This window comes from Lampetra fluviatilis, chromosome 2 (assembly GCF_964198595.1).
Source record: "Lampetra fluviatilis chromosome 2, kcLamFluv1.1, whole genome shotgun sequence".
Classification (NCBI taxonomy): Eukaryota; Metazoa; Chordata; class Hyperoartia; order Petromyzontiformes; family Petromyzontidae; genus Lampetra; species Lampetra fluviatilis.
Genome location: NC_136276.1, coordinates 8858488 through 8880042, shown reverse-complemented (window position 1 = coordinate 8880042; position 21555 = coordinate 8858488). Strand labels below are relative to the sequence as shown.

The 21555-nt window shown below is 44.4% G+C and overlaps 1 protein-coding gene across 4 annotated transcripts; it reads left to right on the top strand.

Moving 5' to 3' along the window:
* The first annotated feature begins 1907 nt into the window (after positions 1–1907).
* On the top strand, positions 1908–19472 carry LOC144941689 (uncharacterized). Of its 4 annotated transcripts, none has more exons than XM_078868077.1 (15): positions 1908–2072; positions 6249–6361; positions 6539–6645; positions 6772–6897; positions 7593–7699; positions 8788–8931; positions 9144–9231; positions 9399–9906; positions 10096–12464; positions 13778–13870; positions 14620–14738; positions 15221–15433; positions 16467–16607; positions 17667–17842; positions 18182–19471. In XM_078868077.1, exons 2-15 carry the CDS (start codon positions 6292–6294, stop codon positions 18250–18252), a joined length of 4332 nt encoding a protein of 1443 aa, XP_078724203.1. In that variant the 5' UTR covers positions 1908–2072; positions 6249–6291; the 3' UTR covers positions 18253–19471. The 4 variants fall into 4 exon arrangements, with proteins under 4 accessions (XP_078724203.1, XP_078724196.1, XP_078724219.1 ...); XM_078868070.1 differs by having other exon boundaries at positions 10093–12464; XM_078868093.1 differs by having other exon boundaries at positions 10093–10505; positions 18182–19470.
* The last annotated feature ends 2083 nt before the right edge of the window (positions 19473–21555 follow it).

The following is a 21555-nucleotide window of genomic DNA, read 5'->3' as shown; positions in this document are numbered from 1 at the left end:
CGTTCCGCTCGTTGTTGTGAGCGTTAGTTCCTCTGCCCTCCGCTATTGTTGGAGGGCGACTGCCTCCAACTGCCCAGAAGCAGCGTCCTTCACGAACCTCCACCATGGGGGTCGATCTTGACACTGCTGGAACCGGTCATCGATAAGTCCACTCGGCTCTACATCCTGTGCGGCATTCACTCAAATCTTCTCTAGCCCCCCCCCCCGCATCCCCCACCCCCCTCATCCCTCACCCCCTCATCCCCCACCCCCTCATCCCTCACCCCCTCATCCCTCACCCCCTCATCCCCCGCACCCCCATCCCCCGCATCCCCCACCCCCCTCATCCCTCACCCCCTCATCCCCCACCCCCTCATCCCCCACCCCCCTCATCCCCCACCCCCTCATCCCCCACCCCCTCATCCCTCACCCCCTCATCCCTCACCCCCTCATCCCCCGCACCCCCATCCCCCGCATCCCCCACCCCCCGCATCCCCCACCCCCCGCATCCCCCACCCCCTCATCCCCCACCCCCTCATCCCCCACCCCCTCATCCCTCACCCCCTCATCCCCCGCACCTCCATCCCCCGCATCCCCCACCCCCGCATCCCCCACCCCCTCATCCCCCACCCCCTCATCCCTCACCCCCTCATCCCCCACCCCCTCATCCCCCACCCCCCTCATCCCCCACCCCCTCATCCCTCACCCCCTCATCCCCCACCCCCTCATCCCCCACCCCCCTCATCCCCCACCCCCTCATCCCCCACCCCCTCATCCCCCACCCCCTCATCCCTCACCCCCTCATCCCCCGCACCCCCATCCCCCGCATCCCCCACCCCCCTCATCCCTCACCCCCTCATCCCCCTCACCCCCCATCCCCCGCATCCCCCACCCCCGCATCCCCCATCCCCCGCACCCCCATCCCCCGCACCCCCCACCCCCTCACCCCCCACCCCCTCATCCCCCACCCCCTCATCCCCCTCACCCCCCATCCCTCACCCCCTCATCCCTCACCCCCTCATCCCCCACCCCCCTCATCCCCCACCCCCTCATCCCCCACCCCCTCATCCCTCACCCCCTCATCCCTCACCCCCTCATCCCCCGCATCCCCATCCCCCGCATCCCCCACCCCCCACATCCCCCACCCCCTCATCCCCCACCCCCTCATCCCTCACCCCCTCATCCCCCTCACCCCCCATCCCCGCATCCCCCACCCCCGCATCCCCCATCCCCCGCACCCCCATCCCCCGCATCCCCCACCCCCTCATCCCCCACCCCCTCATCCCCCACCCCCTCATCCCCCACCCCCTCATCCCCCTCACCCCCCATCCCCCGCATCCCCCACCCCCGCATCCCCCACCCCCCGCATCCCCCACCCCCTCATCCCGCACCCCCTCATCCCCCACCCCCTCATCCCCCACCCCCTCACCCCCTCATCCCTCACCCCCTCATCCCCCATCCCCCATCCCCCACCCCCCGCATCCCCGACCCCCCGCACCCCCCACCCACTCATCCCTCACCCCCTCATCCCTCACCCCATCATCCCTCACCCCCTCATCCCTCACCCCCTCACCCCCTCACCCCCTCATCCCCCGCACCCCCCACCCCCCGCATCCCCCACCCCCCGCATCCCCCACCCCCCGCATCCCCCACCCCCCGCATCCCCCACCCCCCGCATCCCCCACCCCCCGCATCCCCCACCCCCGCATCCCCCACCCCCCGCATCCCCCACCCCCCGCATCCCCCGCATCCCCCGCATCCCCCGCACCCCCCACCCACTCATAAACCCCAGCCCCTTATCCCCCACCCCATCACCCCCCGCATCCCCCACCCACTCATCCCCCACCCCCTTATCCCCTATCCCCGCATCCCCATCACCCCCCGCACCCCCCACCCCGCGCGGGTCACGTGGTGGGCGTCTTATCCGCTGTAGGGAATGTGCGAGGTAGCGGCGCCCTATCCGTGCTGTGAAATCCGTGGCCCTCCTTCCCCGCCTTGCTCGCGTCTTACGCGTGCGCCAAGTACGACAACTTCCTTCCATCTTGGTGACAAGTTGTCATCTTGCGTCGTCGTCGTTGCTGTTGATGTCTGTGGTAGGTTTCGTACGTGTCGGGGCGAGTGGCGGCGGCGGTGGGTGTTGTGTGCGGGGAGCCGCGGGTGAAGTTCGCGGGCTGCGCTACCAACCCAGCCCTGGACCCAGCCCCGGACCCAGCCCGGGTTCGATTCCGACTCGCGGCCAACCTCGCTGACGAATTATCTGAGCCGGGCATGGGCCTCCCCTAGGTCGACTCGGCCTCTTTACACGAGGCTCTGGTGCGGGGAGACAAAGGCGGCCGGGCGTGGTGACGGCCCTGCCGGAGGTGCTCGCCAACAACTTAACAAGTTCATAGTAGAGGGTTATTTTGGGTGTTAGATCGCGTAAATATCAGAGGTGGGACAAAGTCATTGTTATGCAAGTCCAAGTCGAGTCGCAAGTCATCAAATTCATGACTCGAGTCTGACTCGAGTCCAAGTCACATGACTCGAGTCCACACCTCTGGTAAATATATACATGTGTCGTTAAAACCCGCCACCACCCAGCCGACACAGCCAACTAGTGGGGGTTGTCACGTAAACAGAACGTGACAGGACACAACATACGGTGTTGATTTCACGTAAACAGAACGTGACAGGCCACAACATACTGTGTTGATTTCACGTAAACAGAACGTGACAGGCCACAACATACGGTGTTGATTTCACGTAAACAGAATATGACAGGCCACAACATACGGTGTTGATTTCACGTAAACAGAACGTGACAGGCCACAACATACGGTGTTGATTTCACGTAAACAGAACGTGACAGGCCACAACATACGGTGTTGATTTCACGTAAACAGAACGTGACAGGCCACAACATACGGTGTTGATTTCACGTAAACAGAATGACAGGCCACAACATACGGTGTTGATTTCACGTAAACAGAATATGACAGGACACAACATACTGTGTTGATTTCACGTAAACAGAATGACAGGCCACAACATACTGTGTTGATTTCACGTAAACAGAATGACAGGCCACAACATACGCTGTTGATTTCACGTAAACAGAATATGACAGGCCACAACATACTGTGTTGATTTCACGTAAACAATGTGACAGGCCACAACATACGGTGTTGATTTCACGTAAACAGAATATGACAGACCACAACATACGGTGTTGATTTCACGTAAACAAAACGTGTCAGACCACATACTGTGTTGAGGTGGAACATTCAAGGTAGAAGTCAGATAAAGTTCTTAATTTTGGAGCTTTCGTGACTGCAGGAATTATTCTTTGGTTCTTTCGGTTTAGGCCTCGTCACAGAGACGATCCCTCTGTGTGCCGATACGTGTTCTCTCTCTGTGTATCTTTGTGATATCTGTCTGCTTATATGTCTGTCTATAGTTTTCTGGTTAGATTTTTGTTGCTATTTCTTTTATACCTGATGATGATTGCTTGTGTTGCAATCGAAACGTCGGAGTATGCTATTATTTAATTTATTATTTTATCTTTATACGTGACTTTACCGAAAGAACAAAGAATCAGATAAAGTTGTTTTATGCAACCAGGCCCCGGCGCGTTTAAACTTTTGACTGTAGTATTATAATTATCATCGCTCTACAGCGTGAAATGTGTAAAGCCCACTGTTTTGTTGTGGTTGTGGCTGTATAATAGTGCCTCGCAGACAACTCCCCTGTACGTCGTGATTGCTATCACTGTTGGCGAAAGACACGAGTGTTGTCATCTATGTGATGGATGGTTGGACTCGACTCTCGTCAGAGCAATGTGGAATTTCCAACACTGGTTCAGAAAATGTCATTGGAGCGAGGAGTGAGTGTCAACGTCGCTGAATTTAAATCGCGGCGAGGAGAATGGGAGGCCAATAAGACGACAACGTTTTGACAACATCAAGTGGTGGTCGCCTAATAGCGTGAGGCGCACATCAGATGCGCCTTTAAGAGTTAAAGCTAAATGGCAAAGTGCACAAACAAGTTGTTGTGGGTGGTACTCGTCTTCACTGGTGGGCCCCCGGCATTCTGCGCTCCTGTGGCTGTCGATAGCCTATGGGCCCATGTGGCGATCACTTGTTGACTTCCCAATGAGTGGTGCTAGTCTTGTCGTCATGTCTCTTGACAAAAAAAGAAGAGACCCGAGTCTCACCGGGCCCTCACCTGGTTTTTAAATACAGGTTTCCCGTCGGTGTATTTGGTGGTGCCAATTTTCCTTCTTTATCATCATCATCGTGCTATCGGCACGTTGTCGCTCCACTCCCTTCTGTCACCGCTTTGTGTGCTGTTGTTAAATCCCAATGTGCAAATTCTGTCTACCATCTGATCCGATGTCTTCCTCTTGATTTACTTCCGCGTGTCGATTTGAATCGCAGTTTTTGTGGTAACCTCTTCAGAAACGTGCGTTTAGAGTATTTGGCTGCTATAAATGTCCGCATGATAAGCCACATCGTTGAGCTATCATTTGTGGCCAGGTCGCTTCTGAAAACGAGCTATATAGCTAAGTGGGCCTTACCTGGTAAAAAAAAAAATTGTATCCAACCTTGGTAAATATCCGAGCTGCTGTCATCTGTTACCAAGAATTAGACAGACTTCCTCTTGGTCTATCATCTTTCTGACTTCCTCATTGCCTACTTTCATATTCCTACCCCAGAGTGATGATGGCTGTGAGGATGGTAGTTGTACTGCAAATGCTGGTGAATTTGTGAACTCAAGATCCGTTGAGTGGGTACAGTACTTATGTTAGCTGCCCTCTATCACTCAACAGATGCATTCACATTTGTATGGCAGGGTTGTAACAATAATGAATGCAGGTAAAAACTGAAGCATAATGCTGATTAATTTCATAAGACACCAGCCATTATTTTATCACAATCATCAACATGTAAACCATTAAATTACAAACGGCATTGCACTGTAACATTTTCTAATTGTGTGTGCATGATGCTTACATATAAGATCATTAATGATAAGATGTTTAATTTCTGCGTAATTGTACAAAGACAGTAGTGTTTCTTAATCATGGCATTATTTAACTTAATACATGCCCTGAATTGTGTATTATTAATTATCATGACTCGCATGGAACATGATATGCCGTGGTTTTGTTTAACACTAGCGACTTAATGACTCCAAAGAGTTATTTCGATTTCAAGTTCAAGCTAACATGTGCTTATCTCATGATAAACTGCTTCGAGTGACTTGAGCAATGTTTTCATGGTCATTATAGTTTTGACACGCAATTCACCATTTAGTGGCCGTACCTGTTAATGTAAACATTTACTTAAAGTGCACTTAATGGTATATTAATATGCATTTTATCACACAAACGACATGAAAAAGAGCACAGTATTTATATATTGCCAAAGTTATAACGAGTATCACCAGTCCATCCTAATCAAGTACAGTATTCACACAGTCTGAAAGGGGGATTCATAAATGTTGATGTTTATAGTTATTGTATAAAAAATGTATGCATATACAGTGTGTAGCGCATACACAGTGGGGTCTGCTGCCCCCAGATACACCATTAAGCGACAACATAATTTGGGGATTACAGACCCATTTCAACCGAAACTGGGTGGCAGATTGTGAATTCCCACGGCATCATGATAGAGTAGTAGAACAAGACGGTTTAAAGCAAATTGGTTGAAATCATGTTCTTTGGTTTCTTCCTAAATGGCTGTATAGTCTGTTGGGCAGTGTGCTCACCACCATCAACTGTTCAATTCCTGCAACTGGCCAGTTAATTTCTCCTGGGGAATCACTAAAGCATGCCCTCAGCTTTAAAGTGCACATTTTAAAGGTCATGCGCCAATGTTCAAGAGCAGGCTATTGTGTCCCTGTGTCATTGCACTAATCGCAATTGTTTATTTACCCAAAGCTAAATTATAAATAAATCCCTCCCCCCGGCATACATCATAATCTTTTATCGTTTTATACGTGCATTCATCTTCCCAGTCTCTCTGCCAAACTTGTTAATTTTAAAATGACTTAATGGTTAAAGATATATCTTGTAAAACAAAGGGAAAACTTCAATCAGTTTAATTAAATATATTTTGGTGCCTTTGATGTAATCCACTACTAAGTTCTAACATTGTGATCAAAGCCATGTCTCGAAAATGGAGCTGATTAATTAATATGCCCAGGTGTTTTAATAACAGGCTATCAGTGGCATTTATCATGCATCATTTCACACAATTTCATCCGTATTGTGTGTGTGTTCGCAGGAACCATTTGAGGTGGTGATAATATTCGTTTTGTTCTGCAAACATGGAAAACCTGGGAAAATCCAGGAGTGTTGGTGAAAGCCAACTACAGAAGGTGATAAGGGACATGCAAGGTGAGTAGAGCCCACTGCTGCTCCCGAGAGAAGCCTAGTCGGTGATTAACTGTGACAAACTTTTATTACCTCATGGAATATAAATACTTAATGAGAAGAGTGGTTGTGTAATAATGCAATGTGAATTATAGCGCAAAACTCGGGTTAATGGATGACAACATTGAATTGTGCCTGCAGAATCTGTGGAAGGTTTGTGCAAAGAATTTCAAGAACATGGAGAGCCCATAACGGATGACAGTGGCAACCTGCACACATTTTGTGCAAAATTGGAATACCTTTTACAGGTAAAGAAATCCCTACACATTAGAAAAACTGACCACATGTTTCCGTTATCGCCGTGTTTTTTTGTGATTACCGGTGTGTGAGGAACATTGCGCTGTGTGCATTGCCTATGTCCTGTGCCCTGGTAGTTTGACCAGAAGGAAAAGAACACACTGCTGGGCCACAGAAAGGACTACTGGGATTACTTTTCAGACTGCTTGGGGAGGCAAAAAGGCCACAATGATGGAATACGCTTTGTGAAGTCCATCTCTGAGGTAGGATAATTTACCCTTCAGAGTAAACAAATTGATGTCTCCTAAAGAAGAAGGACTACCATAAACGCTTTACATATCTCCTTGTGATCGGCGATAACACACCGTGTCCCGTCTGTATTTCATGAATGCATAAATCGCTCAAATAACCAAGTTTCCTTTTGGTAGTTGGGCAGAAAATTGGGATAGAACTTTCGTTTTGCTTTTTTGCTTGCATCTCATGAAAAGGAGTATTTTGCCTTACTCTTGGACTGCATGAATTACTAGAGACTAATGAAGCTGCTTTATCCTTTCTAAGCCACAGATAGTGCAGGCATAACTTTAAAATTAATACAAAAACCCCCAAGGTCATTACATACAAAAATCCCTTTGGCTCTTAAATTACCTCTACTTTATGTGAACTAATAGCCATTTTCACTCAATTATTGTACACATTCTCTTTTCATGGATGTATAATGTGTCGATCGAAATTTACAATTGTTGCCCCTTTTTATCTCTTAACACAACCCTGGTAAATTTTAAGCTGCATGAATGCATGCATTAATATCAATTAGTCCAAAATGTATGAACGTGTTTCACCGTTTTTACAAACGTGTCATAAGGTGAACTGGTTACACATTCAGCTATCGCAGAGCACTGACGAATCTTCTTTGAGTGACCTTTGGGTGTTTTTTTTCCCCCTCCACACTGTGTAATAGCTAAAGACATCTCTGGGAAAAGGCAGGGCTCTCATCCGTTACTGTCTGGTGCACCGGCGCCTTGCCGACACCTTCCAACAGTGCCTCATAAACCACAGAACCACCAGGTACTGTGCAGCACTCCTCTCCCTCGACGCCTCGCGTATAATGTGTCGGGTCCCATTATTACGAGTGTCATTTCCTTTGGCTGATGTATTTGTTGTGTCGCATGCTACTATTCTTCTTCGGTGACACATGAGCCATTTGCGGAAGATTTACTGCACAGCCTGGGAAGCCTCTTCGTGGTAAATGATGGGTGCTTCTCTAGCTGACACTCAGCTCTCATGCTGCAGCGTACGCACCGAGTAAAACCTATATCTCACGAAGTCCTTTCTATTTTAAAATCATCTGCGAAAGTCACATCCTCGTATGCAGCAGCATTTCCATTTTCAAAGTAAACGCACTGCCACTAACAATCTGCTTGCCTTTTACAACGTAATATTTACATAGAAATTGAGAGCCCCCACCGTATGTCCTCATTTTCCAGCTTTTAAGTTAGATTTCTCGAGCCATGCTACAGTGTGGTTCTTTCTCCACGTAACCCTACTACTGGCTCTGCCTGTGTTTTTTCTGTGCCGGCTCCTTGCAGTGCTGCATAAGCTTCAGCTCAACATCTGTCACCCTCCAAGCGCAGCATGGATTTTTCTATCCGGCAGGATTACGGTGATACTGCGCTTTCATTCTCCTTCCCAGGGTTTTGACCGGTTGACAAATTTGGTTTTTTCATTTCCATTATTTTCCCCCTCAAAAGAATGAGTGGCGCTTTAATGTGCGTGCTTTACTGCTCACAACTCAAAAAACTTTTTACGTTATGTTACTGCAGTTTTAGATTTTTTCACAGGAACCACCATTTTCGCTCTCAACAGATGACATTATGAATGTATTGATTTCTGGTTGGCTATATACTTCGTATTTTTTTTTTTTAAACTCGAATAATATTTGTTCTGTATTTTTATATATATAAATTATAGGTGTGTCCATCACCTACCTGACTTAATTTTTACATCTGTCTGTTTCACTGTAAATCATGTCATTGAATTTACATTATTTTGTTTATTCTTTGTATTTAATTTAACCTTTCTCTTTTTTTACATTAAAATCCCCACTAACTAAAACGAAATAAATTATCCTATTTGTTGAAAATTCTGTCTTTCAGTGACTGGTACTATGTGCGAAGTCCATTTTTTAAAAAGGACCTAAGCTCCTCCATCATTGAATCTCTCTATGAACTAAATGAAATCCACTTTGACCTTGCTCCCAGAGGGCATGACCTCGATGCTGATTGGCCAGTTTTTGCAAGGTAAGACGGACGTTCTAAACATTTTCTAGAAGTATTGGGGAATAACGATGTTGATGATGTCACATACAAAATTTAAAATGTCTGTTATTTGTGCATCAATGCCTCTTTTGAATGTAACATTTAACGTGCATTATTATTTTTTTACTTATTGGTGATGCTTGCTGTTCATGCACCGCCACCTTGCTGTGATGTTGTTCATTGATGTGAAACAGGAGGTCATTGGGCTTCTCGCCAACTCATAACTGGAAACCACCGAGTCGTAGCTCAAGCATGAACAGCCTAGCGAGCAACATTTCCCAGGTGAGTGGCACACAGTTTCCGTTGACAGCTTGACATTTGTGAAAAATGAAGCTAAAACAGAATGAGACAAATGTTTGCTGCCAACCCGGCATGATGAATTTACACTATCATGCAAGATATGAACTTAACAGATGGTCTGTGATGCTTTTGTGTTCATCCACATGTAGGTTATGGACATAGCAGTAGGGCCAGAAATGATGGATTCAGAGTCTGAAGCACAAATGGAGAGCCTGAGGCTGGAGCTGGACCGCTCGGAGATGCTGAAGCGGGAGATGGAGGCACGGATCCAGCGCATGGAGACCGAAAGGCACCAGCAGATAGAAGCACGGGTTGCCATGACTGGAATCCAGAAACATGGGGAAGAGCTGCGGAGCACTGGGGAGGAGTTACGCGGTGCGAGGACAGAACTTAACAAAGAGAGAGCAGAGCTTCAGACAGAGAGGGAGGAGCTCTGCAAAGAGAGAGAAGAGCTGCGGAGAGAAAGAGAAGTGGTCAGGGGGGAGAGGGAACAGCAATGTGCTGACAAAGAGCAACTAAACAAAGAAAAAGAAGCATTACTCATAAGACAAGAGGAACTCAAGAGAGAGAATGAGGTCCTTGCACAGAGAGTGAGTATTTTGGAGTTGGAGATGAATAGCAATCAAACAGAGGGCACTCCAGATTCATCAGCTAAATGTAAGAATTTGTTGCAATGAATGCATACACTTTCCACCTTATGTGCCACTTAAATTTTATGTTTATTTTTTTCAGACTTAATCTATGCTGTGTTAAATTATATTTCGGAATAATAATGAAGCAGCCTGGTTGTTACTAAACGTCATATTATTTCAGTCGATACTACATGCTATAATATTTCTCCAGCAGATGTATCTTCTGCAGCACTCGTAGAAGACTATTTAAAAAAAGAACAAATTCTTCAAGAAAATATTTTTTACCTCGAAAACACCAACAAAAAGCACCTTGAGAGAGTCGCTGAGCTCTCGCAGAGCCTGCAGGAGAGCAACGATGCAGCGATACACACCACGGCTCAGCTGTCAGAGAGTCAGGCCAAGCTGCGTAGTATGGAGGAAGCGAATGATAGCCTGGCAAGCTGGCTTTCCACTGCCCTTGGTGATGACATGGATGGGAAAGCCCTGGATGCATCGCAGCCTGAGAGCCTGCAACAGAAAGTGGAGAGTATCCTGAAGCAACTGCAGAAAATCCGGCAGCGGGAAATGGACCTCAACAAAGTGGCCAAGGAGAATCAGACTTTGGTGAAGCAACTGAGTGAGCAGGTGAGTGAGAGAGAGTCGGTCCTGTTTGAATTGCAGACTCGTGCAGAAAATCATCAGACTGAGATCTCCAGGCTGCAGCAAGAGAAACTGGACATGGAAAGAAAGTGCAAGTATCAAGAAGAAGAGCGAGAGAAGGCCGTTTTACAGCTGGGAGAGCTTGGAACATTTAAAGAAATTGCTGAGAAAAATAATGTTGCTTTTGAAAATGACAAAAGACATTTGCTGGCTAAGGTAGATGAGCTTGAAGCAGATGTACAAGTCGTTAAAGAGAGAGAGAATTCCCTCAGAGATGAAAGAGATAGACTGAGAGATCAAATAGAGCAACAAACATTAAAAATTACTCTGATGGAGCAACGCAATCTTGAGGAGACTGAGACATTAAATAAGGAAATCCAAATTGTCAGAGAAAATGGTCTCAAAGTCAAAGAGAGGCTTGAAGCTGAGCTGCAAGCGCTGAATGTTGTCCTCGCTGATAAGGAGGTCGCTTTAGCGAATGTTGCGAAAGAGAGGGAAGTATTCTGCAGTTCTGCAAGGGAATTGGCTGCCGAAAGAAGTGCTATAGCTGAACGAGTGCAGATTACGGAGCAGCAGGTGGTCACTGCTCAAGAAGAGACCATGGCACTGCAAAAGAAGATGGCAAAAGAAGTCCAGTCACTGCAAGACAGAGCGCGGGAACAAGCAGGGATAATGGCAGAGCGAGGAGACGCCATTAGCATCCTAAAGTCCAATTTGGCAAAGCTTCAGGAGACGGAGAAACTGCTGCAAAGTCAAATTGAAGATGCCAAGCTGTCCTTGGGAGAAAAAGAGCAAAAGCTCAGAGAGGAGAATAAAGATCTTGGTGAAAGACTGAAAGATGTACTGTGGCAGCACGAGGCCTTCATTGAAAATATAACTTCACTGCAACTGGAAAAAGATGTCTTGAGTAAACAGTTGGTGGCCCAGGAGGAATCACTTGCTACTCTACAATTAAATGCGCAAAAAGCTGAGTCACTAAACAGCGAATATGAGAAACAACTCATTAATTTAAGAGAGGAGGAGGCCAAATATAAGCATCTTTTAGAGAATGTGAATGCAGTTTTACTGGAGAAGGAAAATGAACTTGAGACTGTTAACTGGGAATTTACGGTTGAAAAAAAGACACTGAACGTGGAATTAGAGCAACAAAAACAAGCTGTGAGTGCACTGACTGAAGAAAATGAGGTGCTTACGAAGTGTTGTGCAGAACTAAAAACTGTAAGTAGTAAAGAGGCAGAAGAATTGATGTGGAAGCTCGCCTCTTTGGAGGAGCAGCTTGAAGAGAAGCAAAGAGACTTCAGTGGCATTTTGGAGAAGATGACCTCTCTAGAAGGAGTCACTGTCGATAATTCTACCAAACTGGACCTTGAGATAAAGTTGAGCAGTGCTGTAGAAGAACAAAGTCAGGCCATTGATCAAAAACTGGCTCACATGACAAGAAGCAATTTGCAATTGCAGGAACGGGTTAAAAGCCTTGAAAGTGACAATAATATCTTAAGCAAGGAGAAGAAAAAGGTGGAAGAACAATCACTTGCTCTGGAAGAAGCCATAAGCAAGCTTGCACAGCAAGTAGAATTACTTAACCAAGACAGTGCTGCAGTGAAAAGTATGCTGGAGAAGGCGAGAGCAAATGAGAAAGCGCTTGAGACCAAAGTCCAGACTTTGATAGCCAAAAAGGAAGAGCTGGAGGGAAGCCTTTCCGCACGGTCATGTGAAGCAAGCGAGAGGCTGAGGTTGGCAGAGCAAGAGCGTTCCGTCCTGTGTCAAGAACGGCAGGAGCTGCAAGGCAAGTGTGGGACCCTGGAGGCCGAGCTGAAGACGGTCACCAAGAGCCTTCAGCAAGCAAATGAGCATCTTCACTCTGCTCAAGAATCCTCACAACAGCATCAGCAGCAAGTGGACATTGCCAAGGCAGGTCTGGAAAATCAGGAAGCCAGGCTGGAGGTGAGCAGCATGCGCTGAGTGTTTTTTACGGAACCTGCAAGGGAAGAAGCATGTTTTTCTTCTTGTTTTTGCCTGCTGTGTTGTTACGATGGCATGTGTCGTAATAACTAATTTCAGCCATATGTAATAACTCATTTAAGCTTTTTGTTTTATTTGTGATCTTTTTAAATGAATATTAGTGTTAAATAATTGTGGTTGAGGCTTATGTGTTTTTAAAATAATACAGTGGCACCTCGGTATACGACCGCTTTGGAATACGTCGAATTTGGTATACGTCGTGTTTTTTCGAGAGAGAAAAATGTCTTGGGATACGACGTCTTGCCTGGGATACGACGCGCTTGCTATAACTTGTATGGGTCGGGATGAGTCACCGCGGACGGTACCCGCGTATGCCCCGTTCACGACTGAAACAAAGCGAGAGGGGCGGGGTGGGGGACGTGGGGGAGAGGGGCGGGAGGCATGGGGGGCTGCCCCCATGAAGGGTGGAGCCCCGGGTCGAGGCACGCGCGACGTGCGGGGTTGAAGCACGCCACGTGACCAGCGCAGCTGGCAGGAGCGTGGTCACGTGGCTTCTGTATGCATTTTAGTAACTAGTGTCTAAATTTTCTTGGTTTCGGTAAAGTCACGTAGAAGGGAAGTAATCAAATAATAAAAATAAAACATAATAAAATAAAATAATTCTTATTTTATTTTATTATGTTTTATTTTTATTATTTTATAAAATATCATTTATTTATTACTTCCCTTCTACGTGACTTTACCAAAAGAACCAAGAAGATGAATCCCTGCAGTCACGAAAGCTTTAAATCGAAATTTAGTGTCTAAATTATTTTATACAACCCCGTTAATGTATAATATGCCATATAAAATATCATTTATTTTCCTCTGGAACGGATTATTTACTTTCCCTTTATTTATTATGGGAATAATTTTTTATTTTATTTATAAAATAAAATAATTCTTATTTTATTTTATTATGTTTTATTTTTTTTATTTTATTACTTCCCTTCTACGTGATTTTACCGAAAGAACCAAGAAGATGAATCCCTGCAGTCACGAAAGCTTTAAATCGAAATTTAGTGTCTAAATTATTTTATACAACCCCGTTAATGTATAATATGCCATATAAAATATCATTTATTTTCCTCTGGAACGGATTATTTACTTTCCCTTTATTTCTTATGGGAATAATTCGTTTGGTATACGTCATTTTCGGTATAAGTCCTACCTTCTGGATTAAATTAACGACGTATACCGAGGTTACCACTATTTCAAAAATATTGTGTGATTGGCAAGGCTTGTTTTCGTTGCAGTCTTACTCGAAGGAGGTGGAATCACTAAAGGCTCAACTCTCTGAGAAGCAGACACATATCACGTCCCTGGATAGTAGATTTCAAGACCTTCTGGTATTGACCATAAATCCTCCTCACATTCATCCGTGATATTTCTGACTAACCAAATCTGTCAAATACATAACCACACTATGTCTCATTGTATCCATGAACGTATAAAGGTTTATCTTTCAGAATAATGTTTCTATTTTCAAATTTTATCCCAAATGTGCTCTTGGGTCATGCCATAAGATGGTTATTTTATTTAGAACTCTTACCAGTGCAGTGCATCAACCTGCATATTTGCGAATATCCCACTGCAGCAGATTTCACGTAACTTCCTCTGAGTTAGCTTCAAGTGATTTCTGTTATATGTACACGAGATAGTGCACTTTTACACATGCTGCACCACAGAGAGAATGTTTGTTGCTTGGCAGTTGGATTCATTCTTAATTCTCAGAGCAGGAATTTAGCCAAGCTTTAATAACAGGTGGCGACTCGAATTCAAACCCAGGATGTCAGTCGTGCCATTTCAGTGTTCTGACCCCTAAGCCACCCGGCCACCTCTTATAGTTTCATCATGGCATAGTGCGACATTAATAACAGCCTCCATTCAGACTGAATGTGTTTGTGTCTCTATAATGTGTTCGATGTGTTCTAGTTCTGTCTTGATGTATTAACTATTGAAGTAAATGAAAGCATTCCACCTTCCGTCACACTGCAGTAGTGGTGGCACAGACAATTTACGCGATCTAACACAAGAGCCTCTATTATGGACAGGCAATTCTCTAATGCGAAACCACTGTCTCTACAATTGTTGACAGGCACAGCATGAGGAACTGAGAGTCCTGAACACACATCAAGCAGAGCAAGTAAAGCAGCAACAGACGGCACTGGCAGAGAGAGAGAAGAAGTTGCAGGCGTTATCACAATCTCTCGAGAAGTACTGCAACCCATCACAGTTCATCCTATCCTGTAGCCGACCTGTATTTGTTGCTATTTTATAAATTCATGGTGATGTGTCTGAACATTTTAATCGAGAATTTAAGTAGAATAAAAGGCAACCTTCTAGTCAAGTCTCTTCTTGACAAATAGGTTAATAAAACATTAACTTTTTTTCTAATTCAGTCGTTTTCATCTAGAATAATGATTAAAATGGAATTACATTTCACTGTCTCAGTTACAAATTGAATTATTTGTATGTTTCACTTAATTTTTGGCAGACAGTACACTGCAGAAATTTTTTTTAGTAGACTGATCAATAAAAAAATGATTAACATGTTAAATTACCTAATTTTCACACTGTGTCCCTGAGAGATTGCCCTTAACTTGCACACGTTGATAAGCATCTGGTGTGGTTCGCTGAATGATGGGAAGGAACCTTATCGAAGCGGCTCAGGGCTGACAGGCTCATTTGACCCACAGCATGATGAAGACGCAGAACTCCGAGCAAGAAGCCTGGCAAGAGAGATACGAGTTGCTGCGCTGTGAGCGGGAGCAGGTGGAGAGTGTGAGTATCAGCACCCTGCAGGACCAAAGGGCCCAGGCAGAGGAGAGGGAGCAGTCTCTGCAGGCAGAGGTGGCCACGCAGCAGGACACGGTGGCCCAACTCAAGGAGAAGCTGGTTGAACTGCTCAGGTGGGGTGAGCTGCTGTGTCAGATCTCTTACTGTTCGTGTTTCTGCACTAATACACATTGATTCCGAGTGAGTAAAGAAAGTAGTTTTAGGTATCCTTGACATGTTTAACACGTAATAGGCTTTCGCGGACAATATTATCCATAAGATGTTCTTTGTTTGGGTCGCGTAAATATAATTGTCTTTAAAACCGCTACCACCCGACACAGACAATTAGTAAGGTTTGTCACGTAAACAGACATGCTAATTCGTTACTGGTACAGCACACCGGTGTGTTGGAGAGTAAATAGTAAATGTTGTGGGTTTACTCTCCAACATACCAGTGTGCTGAACTAGTAGCGAATTGGCATGTTTTGTTTCCATGACAAACCTTGCTAATTAGCTGTGCCGGTTGGTGGTGGGTTTAACAACATATTTGTCTTCACGTGATCTAACTAAACAACCTCTTATGGATCTTTTCCATGTGCTTTTTTCGTTTGTGCAACTCCCCCGTACGTTGAACTTAAATTCAGGTGCAAAGTTTGTTTTATCGTTTCATGCAGGACATTGTTGAGGCTGTGCATCAAAGTGTGAACTGTTATATATTTTGATTTAAAGCTTTCGTGACTGCAGGGATTCATATTCTTGGTTCTTTCAGTAAAGTCACGTAGAAGGGAAATAATAAAATAATATAAATATATCTTGCTGTGGATTTCACACCTGATGATGATTGCTTGTGTTGCAGTCGAAACGTCGTGATAATTTTTATTGTTTTATATTTATATTATTTTATTATTTCCCTTTTACGTGACTTTACCGAAAAAACGAAGAATATGTGATATATTTATGCTATGTACTTAAAACTATGCAAAGGGAGGGCGACAATTATAATTGTTGCACGTAACATAATGTGACATTGAAAAATAATTACTCAATGTCCTTTAGTAGAGGGCAGACTCAAAATGCATACGCTTTCGATAGACTGATAACAGCAACGATTGCTGCGGACATAAATCACGGCGTTATTAACACCATGACTGTTTCGTTGTCCTTCAGGGACAAGGACACCCTGTGGAAGAAGACAGATCAGCTGGAGGCAGAGAAGCAGCAATACTTCTGGCAGCCAGACCATAACACCAAAAAGTGTACATCCTGCAAGATGGAATTCGGTGTCTTGACCCGAAAACACCACTGCAGGTTTGTGTGCCTTCTGGATATCGGTGATGAATCTTTTATCGTTTTCAGTCACGGAATGTGTGCTATTGCATTGACATTCGTGTTTGGCTTGGGTGAGTACTGTTTAGCTGCAAATGCCTGCTATGCAATCGTGTTACATATCCGACCTGCCTACGGACTTAGCTACATAGCAGATATGTAGAAAGATCAGATCTTTGAACATCGAGAGAAAATAGCAGTTGCACTGTGCACATATTGCACTGGATGTGGGCAGTCAATTGGTCGGATATGCAGCGTACTATAATTCACTGCCACATGAGAAGCCAGGTTCCCTCCCATTGCACGTTTATGCAAAGAGTGTTCATCATTATCCCCCTCCTTACAAGCTGGGTATATTGAGAAAACACAATTTTAACAGCGCCTGACATGTGGCCAACAATATGTGTTATGAATTAAAATCTTAACTGCATGCAGCAAGGCCTCGGGCTCGCCGATGTTGCCGTACAAAGTAAAGTTTAAGTGAACCCTGGGAAACATTCTTCAGTATTGCAGTTACACATTTATGAACACCAGATGGCCACATTAAGCTGTCGTGTAGGCTTTTACCTCCTGGGTAAATGGTGCGTGCATTTCCAGGAGGCATCTGGACACCGTTCACACCAAAACTAACGAATGTAACTGATTTCAAATTAAAACATTGTCCCATCGCTTATTTTGCCAAGTTGTTATAACTGTGCTCAATCAAGAAACATATAAACTCTTATCTATTGCAACTTCAATAGTTTATCATTAGACCTCCTTTGCCAGTACCAAAATATAATAATAGGGTTTTTCCCCTTTTTTCTGGCAACAAAACGGAAACCTTTTTACAAGGATTCATGTCTGCATTAACCACAATACTTGCAGTCAAAATGCAAAAAAAAACACTGATAATATATGCATTGTCCTTGAAACTGATAATGCATGTATTATCATAGTCGCTTTAGTACTTGTGTGGCCCTGATACAGCTGCTAAAGCAGGAGAGGTACGCGTCCGTTTTCACTGCCCCCCCTCCCCCGCTCCCCTTACTCATCCAACAGGTCCTGTGGGCTCATATTCTGCTCCAACTGCTGCAGTAGCTGGGTCGGAAAGAATCGCAACTGCCGGCCATGCTACGTGACGAATAGCAACCTATCCTCACCAACATCCAATGCGGATGGGCAGGCAAGAGCTGGTGATGGGCCACGGACCCCCAAATCAAGCTCACAGACATCAGGTAGTGGGTTGTTGTTTTTTATGAAGGGTGCACTTTGAACTCTTTGATGGTACAATATATAATGTTGATGAGCTTTGAATGTTCGTCAATTGTATAGAACTTTGACAATGCACATAGTAACTACTCTTCTTGCACCTCACTGTGTGTGAGAGCTTGCCCTCATTTTAAAGCAACTCAGATATTCTTGGCAAATAAGTGCAAGTCTGCAGTGCAATAAAAATACAGTTGTAGAGCATTGCAGGTTACTTTGCTTTTTTTTTTTACAAAAATGTTACGTTCACTTTGAGCACATTTTTACATCTTTTAAGCAATGTGTTTCGTGTTGTTTTTACACTCTAGGTATTTCCCAGTGTGAAGACACCTTTGAAGTCATCAATGCAAATATCTCTTCTGATGATCTCTCTTCCTAACACTTTACTCGGTGCTGCAAAACATTGCTGCGAAGTCTAATTATGACGGTTGGCACCGCCTTCACTACAATGTCGCAGTTTAGCAATACTAAAGAGGCTGTATGTTAAATCCATAATATAATTAATGATTTATTAGACCACTCAAGTGGAAGTGCCAGCACCTGTGCATGTGTCGTATTTCTTAGCAGGTGACCCCCCCCTCCCCCACGGTGGAGGGGGGGGGGTTAAAACTCCCTCTCACTGAGGAGTCGATGTGTTTACAGTATTACGCACCTATTGACTGCGTTTGTGTAAAGTTGTAATATGCACATGACACTATAAAAGGAAAATTGCACACATTTTACCAAGATGGTTGGTGCATATTTTTTATACATATATTTGCGTTTTTTTTATATATATATGAAAAGCACCTTAACAGGATTCCATCAAGTGATATAAACACAGCTGTCAGACAATTATGCATATGTTGTCTTTTTTATAAAAACGTAGTACAAAAACATGCATAAGTAATGTATTTCATGAAGCCACGTAAGGAATATTGCTTTTCAATTTGGATTTGAATTCTGGCATATTCTCAACATGTTCATGACAACCATTCATTGGACGAAAACCGCAAACAAGAAATCTATTAGACCCCTGCCTCTTTGCATTACTTTATTGTTATACTCACTAAAATTGTAATTCTCAAATGATTAAGGAAAGTATGTTTTAAACTGTATTGTTTGTGGCTATCAGATGCAGGTAACATTACACACACATTGAATTTGCAATGTCTGTATTGTAAATATTGGGTATAAATTATAAGTGCAGTAATGTGCAGTGGTTTCTTCGCTGAATATAGAATGTGCTTGGTGGAATAACGATATTTAGGAATACTTTTCTCTAATAATTTAAACTATGCGATGAATTGACATTGTAGTTTTTGGTCCATGGGATGCGGTTATCTGTTGTGGTGCTTTGCAAAAAAAAACAGATGAGAAATACGCCCAGCTGCTCTTTAACGGCGTGAGAATGTCTGACCGTGCGGTGTGGGTGAGAACTGGGTTGCTCGCGTTTTAAGAACAAACTTTTGATCAAGAATAAAGCAGTTTTTCAAATCAATGATTTTAATCAACTTCGTTCCAGTTACTCTGGGGATTCGTTAGTTGATGGGGGTGCGCATACACTGGGTACCAGCTGAGATCGCAAAACGATTGTGGTTATTTCTTTATAGGGTCAAAATATCGGATTATTTTATTTCATTGACTATGTAAATAAATAAATGCTATTGAAGTGTTGCCACCTCGGGTGCAATATCCTGTCCAGGCCCATGGATTGAACTGCATTGGTGTTATCTTGACTTAAAGCTTTCGTGACAGCAGGAATTCATATTCTTTGGGTCTTTCGGTAAAGTCACGTAGATGGTTCCAAGAAAAGAACAAAAAACTTTGACGTTTCGATGGCAACACAAGCGTTGGTCATCAGGAAGAAAAAAGCTCTTTTTTGTTATTTTCTTTGGGTCTTTCGGAAAGGTTACGTCGTTATTTTGTATTTTCTTTGAACCTATCTACGTGATAATAGGTTTTTCCCCTTTTTTTCTGGCAACAAAACAGGTGTTAAGATGTTAAAACACCAAACTGAAACCTTTTACAAGGAATCATGTCTGCATTAACCACAATGCTTGTGGTCAGAATGCAAACAAAAAACATACTCTGATAATATAAGCATTGTCCTTGAAACTGATTGGTCCACACCAGAGACAGCTTTCTTTTGAGCCTCGTCTCAAACGGTGTTAGACCAGAGGACGTCAAAAGGCATACAGCACAAAGACAACGCACTAGCAGAGTAATGAGAGCTCGGGGCGAGCATCTACATCATGGGATCTTTGCCAGTACCAAAATATGATCATATGTTTTTCGCCTTTTTCTGGCAACAAAACAGATGTTAAGATGTTAAAACACCAAACTGAAACCTTTTACAAGGAATCATGTCTGCATTAACCGCACTGCTCGTGGTCAGAATGCAAACATCTTAACACTTGTATCATATTTTGGTACTGGCAAAGGAGATCCCATGATCTATTTCCGTGACTTTACCGAAAGACCCAAAGAATATGCGTTGGTGGTGTTTGTTGTTTGACGCGATCTCCGTTGAGCCCTTTTCACAAGGTGGAGCAGTTTGCGTGGCACGGACCTTCACACAACGCACATTGAATAGCAAGGAGTCTCATCCACAGCGACACAGGGACTTACTATGAAGCTACACACCGTGAGGGTAATGTCAGTGTCACATTTTCACAGGGACTCTTCCTATGAAGGTTCACACCATTGAGAATACATGGCAGTTTCCTCCACAGGGAACTTACTATGGAGCTGTAACACCATAAGGGTAAATTACAGTGTCACATCCACAGGGACGCCTACGATTCCACCACAGGCATCCAAAAAAATGTCCCAGTTTCCTGCTATGACCATTTTATGCACAGAGTGAGCTGCAGGCAAATAAAAGGCAGCTGCTGCCGCTTTTTTCCTCATCTCTGTTAATGAGGGAAGCATGTGTAAAAATAATGAAGCAATGTATCACGACTTTACAACGTATTTTCATGTTCAAAGTGTCGTGCTATTTTGCCACTTTCCTTTCCACCGACTTAAAATCTAACCGGATAATTTTCAGCAGCAAAATGTCAATGCTTTACAAGTCATCTCTGGGAATCTCAATAGCTGCTGCCACATTCCCAAGTCACGACATGGAAGGGTGACTGTCCATGTGCCCTCTACATTATCGGTGAGTGCTTACAGCTAGAGCTGGGATACACAATTATTGAAGTAACCGATTACTCGATGGATTTATGTTTAATTGCTCGACTAATCGATTAACAAACAGTTGTGGAATGATCACATCGTTTCACATGTTCGCATGTTGATGGGGGTGGGGCTTGATGACGCCATCAGCTGTCAAACTTTGGATGTGGCTTGGAGGGGGTTTCCCACCTTCAAGATGCAGCAGGATGTGAGTGACCGACCACGAACAATTAGTTGAAAAATTATGGTCAATGAATTGACTTGAGCAACTAGGCGTCCCAGTGCTCGTTGCTACGTGTCTTGTGTGTGTAAGATCTAATCGCAGTCCGCTACAGCCTCAAGATATGTACGTCATCGCAGTGATGTGTACGTCATCGCAGTGATTTTCTGCAACATGACTAAGGGGCGTCGACAACGTGATCACCACAGGCGGAGTAAAAATAAACGATCTGTCGTTCGTGGTCACTGCGTTCACACAAGCATTTATTGACATTTTCGCCCTTTGCATGTTTACACAACGAAA